This window comes from Rattus norvegicus, chromosome 17, assembly GCF_036323735.1.
Source record: "Rattus norvegicus strain BN/NHsdMcwi chromosome 17, GRCr8, whole genome shotgun sequence".
In the NCBI taxonomy this organism is placed as follows: domain Eukaryota; kingdom Metazoa; phylum Chordata; class Mammalia; order Rodentia; family Muridae; genus Rattus; species Rattus norvegicus.
Genome location: NC_086035.1, coordinates 23838478 through 23851467, shown reverse-complemented (window position 1 = coordinate 23851467; position 12990 = coordinate 23838478). Strand labels below are relative to the sequence as shown.

General features: G+C 45.3%; 1 protein-coding gene across 1 annotated transcript in view; it reads left to right on the top strand.

Moving 5' to 3' along the window:
- The first annotated feature begins 450 nt into the window (after positions 1-450).
- Sycp2l (synaptonemal complex protein 2-like) overlaps positions 451-12990 on the top strand; it is a 52594-nt gene continuing 40054 nt past the window's right edge. Inside the window, 5 exon segments of the mRNA XM_039096438.2 lie at positions 451-621; positions 4356-4460; positions 4910-4934; positions 9364-9449; positions 9556-9644. Coding sequence (XP_038952366.2) covers positions 451-621; positions 4356-4460; positions 4910-4934; positions 9364-9449; positions 9556-9644 — 476 coding nt within the window.

Sequence of the window (12990 nt, the reverse complement as noted above, 5' to 3'; positions counted from 1 at the left end):
GAATGCTGGCAGAGGGGTCTTTCCCATGTGAGATGAGTGCTCTGCCACTGGACCACATCCACAGCCACAAAATTATAGTTGTTCATTTCTTTGGTGGTGCTGGGTCTCGAACCCAGGTCCTTGACTGTGCTAAGTGAGAGCTCTCTCACGGAGCTACATCCCCAGCTCTCACAGATTGTTGTTGTTGTTCTTGTGGAGCACACCATCAGTTTGCAGTGTTGGTATAAAATAAATGTGTTTTGAAGCTTAGTCCTCCACAAGCACTCTCTTTTCCAGCTTCAGTCTCTCGTTACTGATGCATTTCACGGCAAAGGATTTCACACAATTGAAGAATATCTTCAGCAGAGAGAGAGCCAAGGGCCTCAGAAATATACCCATCTTCTCCTACACCATCTTGACAGATTGATAAATGAGGCAAGTGGACGTTTTGTTTGGGGGATTAGTACGTCAATGTGGGTAACACCGGGCAGAGCTTTGAAGTCAGTGTGTTCCGATGCCCAGGAGCTGGATAAAAACGAGTTCCAGAATTGTTCCCTGCTGCTGAAATGTATCCAGAGATTCTTCAAAGAGGACTCAGACCAGGAGGAGTCTTTGCTTATCCAGCAGGGACTGATCCCAAAGATAAGTGGGCTTCACAGCTGGGAGGCTTGGGGCAGCTCAGAGAAGCAATGTTGGGGAGGAGCTGAGGAGACAGCACCTGCCTAAGGTAATGAGCCCCGGGTTGGGGGAAGGGATAAAATAAAAAACTAGTATGCCAGGGCCCAGGCTGGTGTGTGCTTCTTATTTAACTCTTGGAGGCAGAGGCAGGCAGATCTCTGAGCTTGAGGCCAGCCTGGTCTACAGGGTGAGTTCCAGGACAGCCGGGGCTACACCGAGAAACCCTGGTTCCAAGAAACAAAACAAAAAGCCTAGTACTAATTTAATTGGATAGTTATTTTTTCTTCCTTTGAAATCAAATTTGATAGAAATGGGAGTCCATGCTTGTTGCTTCTGTCTCGTAAATTCCTGTTGGGCAGAGCTCGGTCATTACTTCTAAAACTCTGGAGGACTGAACCCAAACCTTATACACGCTAGGTAAATGCCTGATATTGAGCCACAAACTCGGCCCTCAGGCAGAGCATCTGGAAAGTATATGGAATTACACAACCGTTGTGTAATAACTAACTCCCGTTCTTCACAGGCCTGTGTGGTGATGGCATTTTACGGGAGGGGAGGGAACGGGGGCGGGGGGGGGGCTGCTGTAGGCTGGGCTGATCTCAAACTTGCTGCAAGGGTGACCTTCAACTTCTGCTCTCCCAGCCGGTAAATCCTGAGTTCTGGGCATAAAACCTGGGGCTTTTTGCATGATGCCACTAAGTTACCTCCCAAGCCACTGTTTTTGTTCTTTTTAATTATGTGTGTGGGTGCAGGTGCCTGTGGCATCTAGAGGTACCAGATTTCCTGGAACTGGAGTTTGTAGGAGGTTGCGAGATGCAAGATATGGTTGATGGGAACCAAACTCTGGTCCTCTGCAAGAACAATTGTTCTCTTCTGAGCCATCTCTACAACCCTCTTTTAGTTTTCTCTCTCTGTGCCAGGGCCCTTGCTATATAGTGTCAGGCTGGTTACAAAGCCATAGCAGGCTTCTGGCTTCAGCCTCTCACACTCTGGGCTTGCAGGCATATGTTGTGCGCTCCTAAGCCCAGCAAGTAATGGCATGCTAACAATTGTTTCAGAGACTTTGGGGAAGACGTGGTGAGCAGGGAGCTGGCTTTCTGCTTGAGTAGACGTCCTGAACACGATCAGACTTACATAGCTCATCAAACACCTCCCTTTGCTCTTAATACACCTCACGATTCATTCTTTCTAAGCCCTCAATCTAAAAAAAGGAAAGAAAGGAAGGAAAGAAAGAGCAAGCAATATATTGTTTGTTTATCCAATAGTCACACGAGTGACAACATTTTACTGCTTTTAAAAATTAGCCAGGTAGTAATGGTGTATTAATTATTTTGTATTAGCCAGGTAATAATCGTGTATTAATTATATGGTATTAGCTGCAGCTGGAAGCCATGCACTTTGCAAACCTCTTAGTGCAACTCTTTTCTCTACACAGGTATCTGCTTCACTGTTTATTGGAGAGAAGGTTGGGGCGGGGGGAAGCATGCAGTTGCTGAAGGCAATTGGGAGAGCAATACGTCTCTGCTCTCCCACCTGGGAGTATCTCGCTCTTAGGGTTTACTAAGACCTGATTGGGCCAAGAAGGTGCCACCATTTTAATATAAACTGCTACTCTTCCTGGGGCTTCCCCTCTTCTCTAGGGTTTTCGTTTTATTTGATATCATTGAGTGTGTAGCGTGTGTAAATGTGGGTGCACGCATGTGTGCCACAGTGTGTATGCGTGCATGAGTATGTGACACCTGTGTGTGTGTCCATGGGATGCATGTTTCTGTGTGTCTGACATCTATGTGTGCAACTGCATATATGTGTGTGTCCATGGGGTGTATGTGTCTGTGTGTCTGTTTGTCTCTGTATTTCTGTATATCTGTCTCTGTGTGTCTGTCTCTGTATATGCAACCTCTATGTGTGCGTCTACGTGTGTGTGTGTCTGTCTGTCTCTGTCTATCTCTGTGTGTGTGTATGTATGTGTGTGAAAGGCAACTTTTTTGAGTGTCAGTTCTCTCTTCCCTCCATGGATTCTGGTAATCAAACTCAAAGTATGTTACCTGCTTGGACTCCTTGCCCAGTTCCTCTCTGGGATTCTGCAGAGGACATTAAAGACTATGCTTTAGTCAGGTCTGGTGGCTCCGGCCTGGAATCCCAGCTATTTGAGATTCTAATGCAGGAAAAATCTAAGCGCAAAGTGACTCTGGGTTGCCAGACGAGTTCAAGTGTGGTGTGGGCAGCTTAGACATTGTCTTGAAATAAAAAGTAAAGAATATTCCCCTCACGGGGCTTCTCCTACTCTTGGGACGTCTTTATCACTCTTCCCCAATCTTTATTTTTCTTTTTCCAACAGTAAAATAAAACAATGTGTGAAAAGGAGAACTAGGGATATAGTTCAACTGTAGAGCACTTGTCTTAGCATGGATGAGGCCCGATACCTGGTACCACTGAGACACGAAAGACATGAATCAATTGTGTATTTGATGGTCCTTAGCTCCCGGATGCCCTGACTGGTGTAGGTAATACAGGGCAGGGAACAGGAGTGGAGCTTCAGAGGAAACGGAGCAGGGATGTCCTACAGGCACTTTGGAACCTAAGCTGATTGCTTGGGGGTTGTGATTTGAAATATGCCCCTGCCTGGTTTTTCTATTTAGTCTTAAAGGAGGCTATGTTAGAAACTCCATTTATATCATTTAAGGCAAAAATACCTTAAACAAATTATGGTTCACAGCTTGGGAATTTCCACGGGAGCAGCATGAAACAGCTGGTCACCTTGTACCCACAGTCAGAAAGCCAATTAAATTGAGAGCTAGTACTCAGATCTCTGTTTTTATCAAGTCTAGGACCCCATGTTGTAATACAGTGCCATCCACATTCATGGTGGATCTTCCATACCCGGGTCACCCTCCTGAAACTCCCCTCACAGACACATCAGAGGTGTGTTTCTGTGTGTATGCATCTCCCTCTCTTTCATGTTTCCATGGAAATTCTTGTCACAACTACCTCAGGCACCTTCTGAGGGTATATTTATTACTTGTATGATTTGACCATGCAAGTTTCTTGTGGAGAAGAAAGGGATACTTGGTTCTATATTGGAAGACCAATCATAGGCTCAGCATACAACGTGCTTAAGAATTAATTCTACTTCAAAGAGCAAGAATTCTCTGCAGGAAGCCCATATCTAGCCCTGTCCCTAAGATCCAAGAGGACTCAGCGGTCTTCCTGCCTCATCCTCCCAAGTTCTGGGTTCATAGGCTTGCTCCACCACATCCAGCACATTTGTGTTTTTTGATTGTTTGCATTTGAAGCTTGCCTCTCAAAGCCACACTAATTGCTGCACAGGCTCACCTAACCTTGAACTCTTCTGCAGCCTCCACTGTGGGTGTGTGGGCACCGATCCTCATCAAGTGTCCTATCTTACTGATGTGCGCGAGCTTCCCTTCTGTAACGCTGGACCATTTGTGTCCTTTCTGACTTGCTCTTGATGGATGGGAAGCATCTATATCTATATCTATATCTATATCTATATCTATATCTATATCGATATCGATATCGATATCGATATCTATATCTATATCTATATATATATCTCACACGTGGGAGAAGGTCTGCAGGCTGCTTTTCCTTTGGTGGGAGATGATCTTGTCAATCTTGTGGAGTAGGCGGTCCCTCACTCAGACCCATGTGGTTCCATTGGCATCTCTTCTGTGCACATGGTTTCCTGGTTTGAAACGATGACGGGCTTTCTGATGACCGAAGTGCTGGCCTCGGAGGCACTGCTGACCAACGCCGTGGAAGACTTCCTCGACACAGCACTGGTAAGGGTGGAAGCGCTTCAAGGGACGATATCACCAGCGAGGAGCAGGAGTCTATGGGATTCATATAGCCTCCTTCTGTTTGATATTTGGATTTTTCTTAAAAAGTCTTTTTGGCAGCTGGCTTTTTATAAGATGTGAATTGAAAAAGGCTGTCACATTTTTATGATCAAGTCATTGTCTGAAAGATTGACATTTAATGGAAGCAACCGATGACTCGGGAAACTAGAAGTCATTTATTTGACATATTCAAATACGTTATTTGTTTGGCCGTAGGGAAAGTGCTCCTTTTAATGAAGTGACTGTGATTCTAACGGGCTCTTGTTTTTCCTAACGGAGTTTTTCTTTTGTCTCCTGAGTTGAGTTTCTGTCAGTCAGTATCCATGCATTAGCGTCAGAACCTGTGATGCTTCAAAATAACAAGTTGTACTTCTTTTCTTCCCTTTTATCAGATCGTTTCCAGGCATAGCAGGACAGGTAAGTATATGACCAGCCACCAATTGTGCATTTTTCAAGAGAACAGTTTGGTGCAGATGGTTTAAGTGACAGGCAAGGGTGAAGTTTTACCCATCTGGATCTATCCACTACTTTACATGGTCTCGCTGTGCTGTTAGCAGGCATTTTGTCGTAAGGACTCCTTAGTTTTCTGCAATATATTTTGCTTAGTGACCGTTGTCAGTGACATAGCCAACTTCCCTCTGTTCAGATAAGGAAAAGCCATTTTGTATCCAAAGTGGCTGGAGCTTAGCTCTCCCTGTTGGATTCTGCCTAGGTTCATGTACTAGAGGCTTGGTCCTGCTGTCAGCGTGGCCTGAGGTAGGCAGATCATTGGTGACAGCTCTGTGACGAGGTTAATCAGGTGAGGGACTGGACGAGTTCCCATGAGGACGGGAACGAGTTACTTAGTTGTAGGTACTTAGTACAGAGAGTTTGGCTGTTGCCTTACTTTCCTGCTTTCTGCTTCCCATGTGACCTCTCCCACACTGTGTTCCTCACGCTGTGACTCTATCCACTGTGAGTTCCTCTCCAGAAGTCACAGATTATGCTGCTGTACTTTCCAGCTTCCAGAACTGTGAGCTAAATTATCCTCTTTTCTGTGTTAAGTGGACCCAGCTTCAAGTATCTGGTTATAGCAACAGAGAGTTACTGAAGAGACACACCAGCCAAAGTTTGGCTACTATTGGTTTAACTTCAATTGATTACCTTGGGGTAAATCAGTTTAACTATTGATTTACTTTGGAGCCAATGAAGTTAGCTTTGTCTCTCCAGAGTGTACAAGGTAAAATTCTGAAAAGTTTTATTCTATGCAGTTCTGGATAAAGGGTAGTTTGATGTTTTGGATTATTTTATCTTGAAAGCAAAGATGTGCTTGGGATGTTTGAGCATCCCATAACACACGACCATCACGATAGGAAAACATCCTTTTCCTGGGATGCTAGACTCAGTTTTAAGGAGATGCTAATGAGCTGAGGCCATGTTCTACAATGGATGGTGGTTAAGGGAATGGCACCAGGAGCTTTGGTGTTCATGGGAGCTGCCTCATGCCTGGGGGACAAGTCCTTTATATCAGTTAGCTTCTTGTTGATATGAGAAGATTCCTGAATTAAATAACCTTAAAAAGCCATTTATCCAGGCACATGGTTTCAGAACTACTCAGTGTATAAACTTGGGCAGGACATCATGATAGCTGGGAGTATGTGGTAGGCGAGAGTCGCTGGCAGGGAGCAGAGAAAGGTTCAAACCCAGCCCCTCCCTGGAACCAGTGAGCTACTTCCTGTAATGGTGTCCTGCCTTCCTCCGTTTCCTAATAGACCTCTCACATTTGGAGCTCATCAATACATATACCAGTCATTAGGCCAAAGCCCTCATGATCTAACTATGTCTGCAGACCCCCTCCCCGACACACCCAGGGGTTTTATTGACCCTAAATAAACTGTGAAAAGAGGCCATCATAGTCCTCGGTGTCTTAGTCAGTGGATCTAAACATTTTCTTTTCTTTTTTATGAATTTCCTTCTGCAGTTCATAAGCAATATCGTCTTTAAAGATGGTTGATAAAATACAGGCCTGCACCTTCCTCTGTAACTTTTGTAACATTGTAGAACATAGCTTATCGTAACAGCATAGACCGGAGACCCACGGGAGGCGATAGTCATAACTTGGTGAGTTTGTGCAGGAGAGCCCTGTTAAGTTGAAAGATGTTTCTACTGGCCACCTTCCCACCATCTCCAGCCATTGTAGGATTAATCTCTCCATTATTTAGCCAAGATTTATATAATCTTATCCTTCGTGTTCCATTTTGGGGATTCCTTTGCTCTGTGTGTCACTGCAGGAGTTCTGTTTGAACACTCTGCCCTTCTCTAGTGATTAGAGTACCCTACATCTAGAGTTATTCTTGGAGTTCTCCTAATCAATACCAACATGATGCTATCCTGTCTCTCCTCCTCTCCTGTATGCACGTGCTCACACAATGTGTTTCACCACCACCCTCCCTCCCTCCCTCCATCCCCGTCTCCCCATCAGTGTCAGGCCTGTTTCTCATTTCTGACACCACCCACTTGCTCATGTCTTCCCCAGCACTAGGTGTATTTAGAGAGGTTTCAAGCTGTTCTCGGGAGGCATTGCTTTGCTTCTCTCATGCGTCTCTCCTGGACCACAATTCTGCAAGCATAACTGTTCCCTCCAGAGCCTGTGGATGGCAGGTCTACCTCTGCTCTCGGGTCTGCCCTCCACTCTTTCCTTGGTATTGCGAAGTGCGGGTTTTTCACGGTCATCTCTCCAACTGGTAGACGGTTTGATTTCATCCAGGAAAACTAGGGGAAGAGGGAACAGATAGGACTTTTCCTTCCCCCTCTTGGGCTGCTACCTCTTGAAGTATCTTCATTATTCCGGTGCCTCATGCCCGAATTTGGTTGTAACTTTTGTAAGATGCTTGTGAGTTTTTCCTTTTCTTCTCTGTAGCTGTGACAGAATGCCTGAGAGACTCAAGGTAAAGAGAGAAGAGTTTGCTTTGGCCCGTGGTTTCAGGACTTTTTGTGCTCAGCCAGTCCCACTGCTTAGGTCTGAGGTGAGGCAGGATATTAGAGGAATGTGGTCTGGAGGCTGTTTCACAGTGACCAGGAAGGAGAGAGAAAAAGGGACTGGGGACAACGCAAACCCTCGAAGGAACACCCATCAGAAACTTGTTTTCTCCAACCAGGGCTCCTTGTCCTTCTCTCTTCTCTCCTCCTCTCCTCCTCTCCTTCTTTTCCTCCCCCCCCCCATCTCTATACTTCAGACACACCAGAAGAGACCATGGGATCTTAATACAGATGGTTGTGAGCCACCATGTGGTTGCTGGGAGTTGAACTCGGGACCTCTGGAAGAGCAGCCAGTGCTCTTAATGGCTGAGCCATCTCTCCAGCTCACCCTGCTACCCCTAAGTGGCCCACTGAGCTATGACCTCACTAGTGAGGTTAATGCAGCCATAGGGTCGGTACCCTTATGATCACTCACATACCACCACCACCGCCGCCACCAGAAGGGAACCTTTGGGAATATTTTATGTCCAAGCCATAGTGCTGGCCTTGACTCCTTTCTTCTTAGGCCCCTCAGTGCTAGGAAGTGGGCAGGTTGGGGGGCAGTGGTTTCCTGATGATGCAATCTGGAGGCTTCCCCACTGTCTCTACCTTGCCTTCTCACCTCTCTCCTGTCTTTCTAGAGATTTTCACCCCGTCAGATTCAAATATCTACAACGGCTTTAAGTTTTATTTTCTCTTTTGTTTTTGTGTGTGTCTATTTTTTATTTCTGCCCGGTGCATTCTCATACAAGTTTTCTCTCAAAATCACTTCACGTTTTGTGGTGTTAGTCCCAGGACAATGAACCAACTGCTTTTTTGCTTTTTGACAAAGTGTCTTGACATATTTCTCAGAAGTTACTGTCCTGTCACCCCTGTCACCCAAGCTCCCTTCTTTTGTGTCACAGGGCCATACTCTGTCATTTCCTCTAGCTCCTCTCAAAATGGAAGCGTGGCATGTGGTGCTTGCCAGCTAGCAGGGCATGTACAGACGCCCCCAGGAGTCTCGCTGTCTAGCTGGGCTTTCTTAGAACCTTTGAGTCTCCTCTGGTGGACACCACGTCCAGCCGAGTTCTGTTTCTCTCTGCCTGTCTAGCCGTGCTAGCTAGCGTGGCTCGTGTGAATTGAAGACAGTACTTTTATTCTTCTGTTTGCTTTTCTCCAATTGCGTGAGTTATGCTGGGGTAAAAAGTATATACTCTGTGATGAATTACTTGCACATTGAGATGGTCCGAGCCTATCAGAATCATAGTCCGGCCCTGGCATTACTTTTTCATGACGTTCACCAGTGTTTGCACATGCTACCTTAAAATATAAGTTCACAAACATAACTGTAAAAGGTGGCGTGTTAGTTATGTATCAAATAGTATCTCAGTTGTGTTTCCTTTTCCTCATGTGTAGATAGTAGCCATGGAAGATTCTGTGTTACATGAATGAAGACCAACTCATTTGACAGTTTCCGCTTCTCTATCATGCATTTTATTTGTGCATTGTGTATAATATTTGTACAGTCACATAATACAGATTCATGCAAACCACGCTAACAGCCCAGCCCACGTGCCTGCACTTAGAACACTGCTCACTGCCGATAGAGTGGCTTTGCTCAGATGCCAACAGTGACGGTGAAGTCACCCACACTTGGCTCAGCTACGGTCCTTTGTGGACATTTATGAAAGCAAATGTCCTGTAGTCTGGGGCTGCTGTGACTTGAAGATGGCTGTAACCTGTCCTTTGCTTACACTGTCATTCCTTCACTGTATACTGTTCCAAGCTTGCACTTCTTCCTGCCACATCGGAGTTAATCCTGTCTCTTTCCGGCATCCGTCTGATGCTTTTACAATTGTGCTTCCAGGGACAATCCAGATGCTGGATTCCTTCATACTTCGTTTAGGATTCCTGGTGACAGAAGGCTCGGTGAAGCCCTACATTCAGCAGGAGGTGAGTTGGAACTAACCAATGAATGGTTGCTCTGGAAAACTCAGAAGCCAAGCGTGATGTTTCATTTTGCTTCTTTGCCATGAATCCTCGATCCCATTCTGAGCAGGCTCTGAAGACCGTGAACTGCATTTTGAACGCTGCACCCCGGGAAGAGAGAAGAAAGCTCTCTTCGACAGAAGGCGCACGCTGTCTTATGTAAGTGAACTCACACTTAGGTGATGGTGTAAGCACCAAGTCTGTGAGATCCTGTGTGTTCTGCACTCCTGCCTACTTCAGTCCTTCCGTACAGTGTGAGTCTTTCAAGGACACTGGGTGTCTGGCTGGGAAGGACTGAAGACCGAAGGACAGACTTTGCCTGGCTCTACTTTTAACAATGTGGGGTGGGGAGTGTTTCTTTTGTTTGCTTGTTGTCTTTTGCATTGAAATTGCGAGTTAAAATGCTCTCTCAACTAACTCTGTAAATATGAACTACAATGCTGACTTATGGAAGTATGTTTCATGTACGTTGCGCACGGCACACACACACACACACACACACACACACACAATTCTAGTGACCCATTTGTGGCTACATATACTTTAAAATGGCTACATAGACCTTAGACCTTAAAATGGCTACATAGACCTTAGACCTTAAAATGGCTACATAGACCTTAGACCTTAAAATGGCTACATAGACCTTAGACCTTAAAATGGCTACATAGACCTTAAAATGTTACATTTAAACATTTGGAGAGAAGGTTTTACACAGAGTTTCCGAAGTTGACATTGGAAGATAGGGTTTTAATACAAGATGGAGTGAATTGCAAACATATTCCTGTTTTGAAATTTGGACTTAAAAAACACACGTCTGTGAGGACGGCTAGCCAGCAAGGAGGATTTCTTGGTGACAGCGACCAATCCTGTGACATGTCATGAGGAGAGAGTACCATCTGCAGAACCTAGAAGTACTGTTTGCTGGGCAGGGGTTTGCTGCGGTTCATTGCGCTAGTCTATGAATGGTGTGACTTCGAGGTATTCATTAAAAAAGAAATCTTGTCTCCACTGGTAAAAATCACTAATCTTCAAGAGACCGGGGCCCTTCAGTTATTGAACCATCCTGCATTTCAGCGATAGAGCCAGCCTGGCCTGCGGAATAATCCTGTTGACGCGTGCGCGCTCTCATTGTAACTATTTGATTGGCCATTCCTCCTTCAGTCACGACAGGCTGTTTTGCTGGCTGTCTATTATTTTGCATTGGCTGTTGTCATCTTTTAGGACTTGGGATGCATTGCTCTTCTGAATCTTAGTTTACAATGAGAAACGAGTGTTAATCTGATGCGTTTCTTTTATGTGTGACTTGCAGGTTCTTTTCTCTTGCAGTTTTTTTTTTAAATTTTTTTATTAGATATATTTCTTACATTTCAAATGGTATTGCCTTTCCCGGTTTCCTGTCCATAAGCTCGCATCCCCACCCCCTCCCCCACACAGGTGTTCCCCCCTCCACCTCTTTTACAGTCCCCCTCCCACATTCCCCTGCACTGGGGGAAACCTTGGCAGGACCAAGGACTTCCCCTTCCCCTGGTGCCCCAACAACATTATTCTCTGCTACATATGCAGTTTGAGCTCTGGGTCAGTCCAAGTATAGTCTTTGGTAGTGGTTTAGTCCCTAGAAGCTCTGGTTGGTTGGCATTGTTGTTCTTATGGGGTTCCAAGCCCCTTCAGCTCTTTCAATCCTTCTAATTCCCCTAAATGGGGTTCTATTCTCAGTTCCGTGATTTGCTGCTAGCATTGACCTCTGTATTGGGCATGCTCTGGGTGTGCCTCTCAGGAGAGATCTATGTCCCCTTCTGCATGCATTTTCTAGCTTCATTAATCTTACCTAGTTTTGGTGGCTGTATATATATGGGCCACATGTGGGGCAGGCTCTGAATGATCGTTCCTTCAGTCGCTGCTCTAAACTTTGCTTCCATATCTCCTCCTATGGATATTTTTTTCCCCTTTCAAGAAGGAGTGGGAGCATCTGCAATTTGGTCATCCTTCTTTTTGAGCTTCCTGTGGTCTGTGGATTGCATCTTGGGTAATTCGAGCTTTGGGCTAATGTCCACTTATCCATGAGTTCTCTTGCAGTTTTTAATACTCGTTCTTTGTTCTGGATACTCGGGTGTTTTTACTATGATGTGCTGTGGGGATTTTCTTTCCTGGTCTTGTCTACTTGGTGTGTTGCGTGCTGCTCCTTGTATCTGCATGAGTGTGTCTCCCCTTAGTTTGGGGAGTTAAACAAAATCTCTTGTGTTCTTGTTGAAGATCTGCTCTATGCCATTGATCTGGACTCTTCTCCTTTATCGATGCCTATTGAAAGTTTGTTTTTTTTTTTTTTCCATTGGGTTCCACACAGTTGTTTTTTAGAAAACAAAATCCCAAACGTTCAATTTTACAATGAAGATTCAGGAGCCAGAAGCTGTGGTGAAACCTGCTAACTCTGCTGACCTTCCCACTAAGCTGATGTCCCAGAAGGAAAAAGCGCCTCTTCCTCCCACTGTCTTAAATGCCCTTCAACTCAACAGGTCCCTCCTTTCTCTCTCCTAGGTCCCCGTCAACTGGCTGACTGCGCAGCCCCTTGACCTATCATTGACTTTATTTAGCTCTTGTTTACTGAAAGCTATAATGGTGCGTCTAGGACTGAGTCACCACCACCAAGTTTTTCCAGTTCACAGTCTTGGGGTTCACTCTGTGCTCCAATATCCTGCAGCACCCCATTTCCTGTGTGCTCCCTTCTTGTGTTTAGAAAGCTCAATGTTTCTTGCCTGTTTCGTCTAGAGTCTCTGTTTAGTCGTTAAGACCCAATGTTCTGTCATCTGCTACATTTGTCCTCATCAGGAGGACATTTGTCCTCTGAGTTTTCTACCTGGGCTATTTATTTGCTTGTTTGTTTTTCCAATTCTGTCTTGTCAGCCTGCGTCCTCATCAATGTTTCTCTCTCCTGACTGAATTCCGTTCTGAAGTCTTGGATCATCCTCATCTCTGTGAGCCTCCTGTCTGTGTTTTCTTGGGCATTGCTCAAATGTTTGCTCTCCTTTAATGTTTTTTCTTTGATTTCATCGAGCTGTTTCTCTGGGTCTTCTTCAAACTCCTTGTCTTCTTTGAGGAAGTTTATAGTTTCTTTTTTGTTTTGTTCTTTAGTTTCTGTGTCCTGGGTTTTATCTAGGCGATATTCATTGGCGGGTATTTCTAGGTTTTAGAGAGAAGATGCTGGCTTGATCTTTCGTATTGTTGGTATTTCTGTGATGAGATCCGGGCACGTGGGATTTCTTTGATAGGTCTGAGTTGATTATGGAGGGGGCAGGGGTAGGGCTGGGTCAGGTTGGAAGTGGCTTGTGCCAAGTCCAGGGTGGGGTGGGGTGGGGTAGATGTCTGAGTGAAAAAGTTAGCTTTGGCATGGAAAAGCCCCATGGTTTGATGGATTGGTAGTGAGGCTACTAGCCCAAGCCCAGAGCACTTCTATAAAGCAGGCAAACAAGGCCAGACTAGGCTGGTGGATTGTAGGACCTCAGCTAACCTT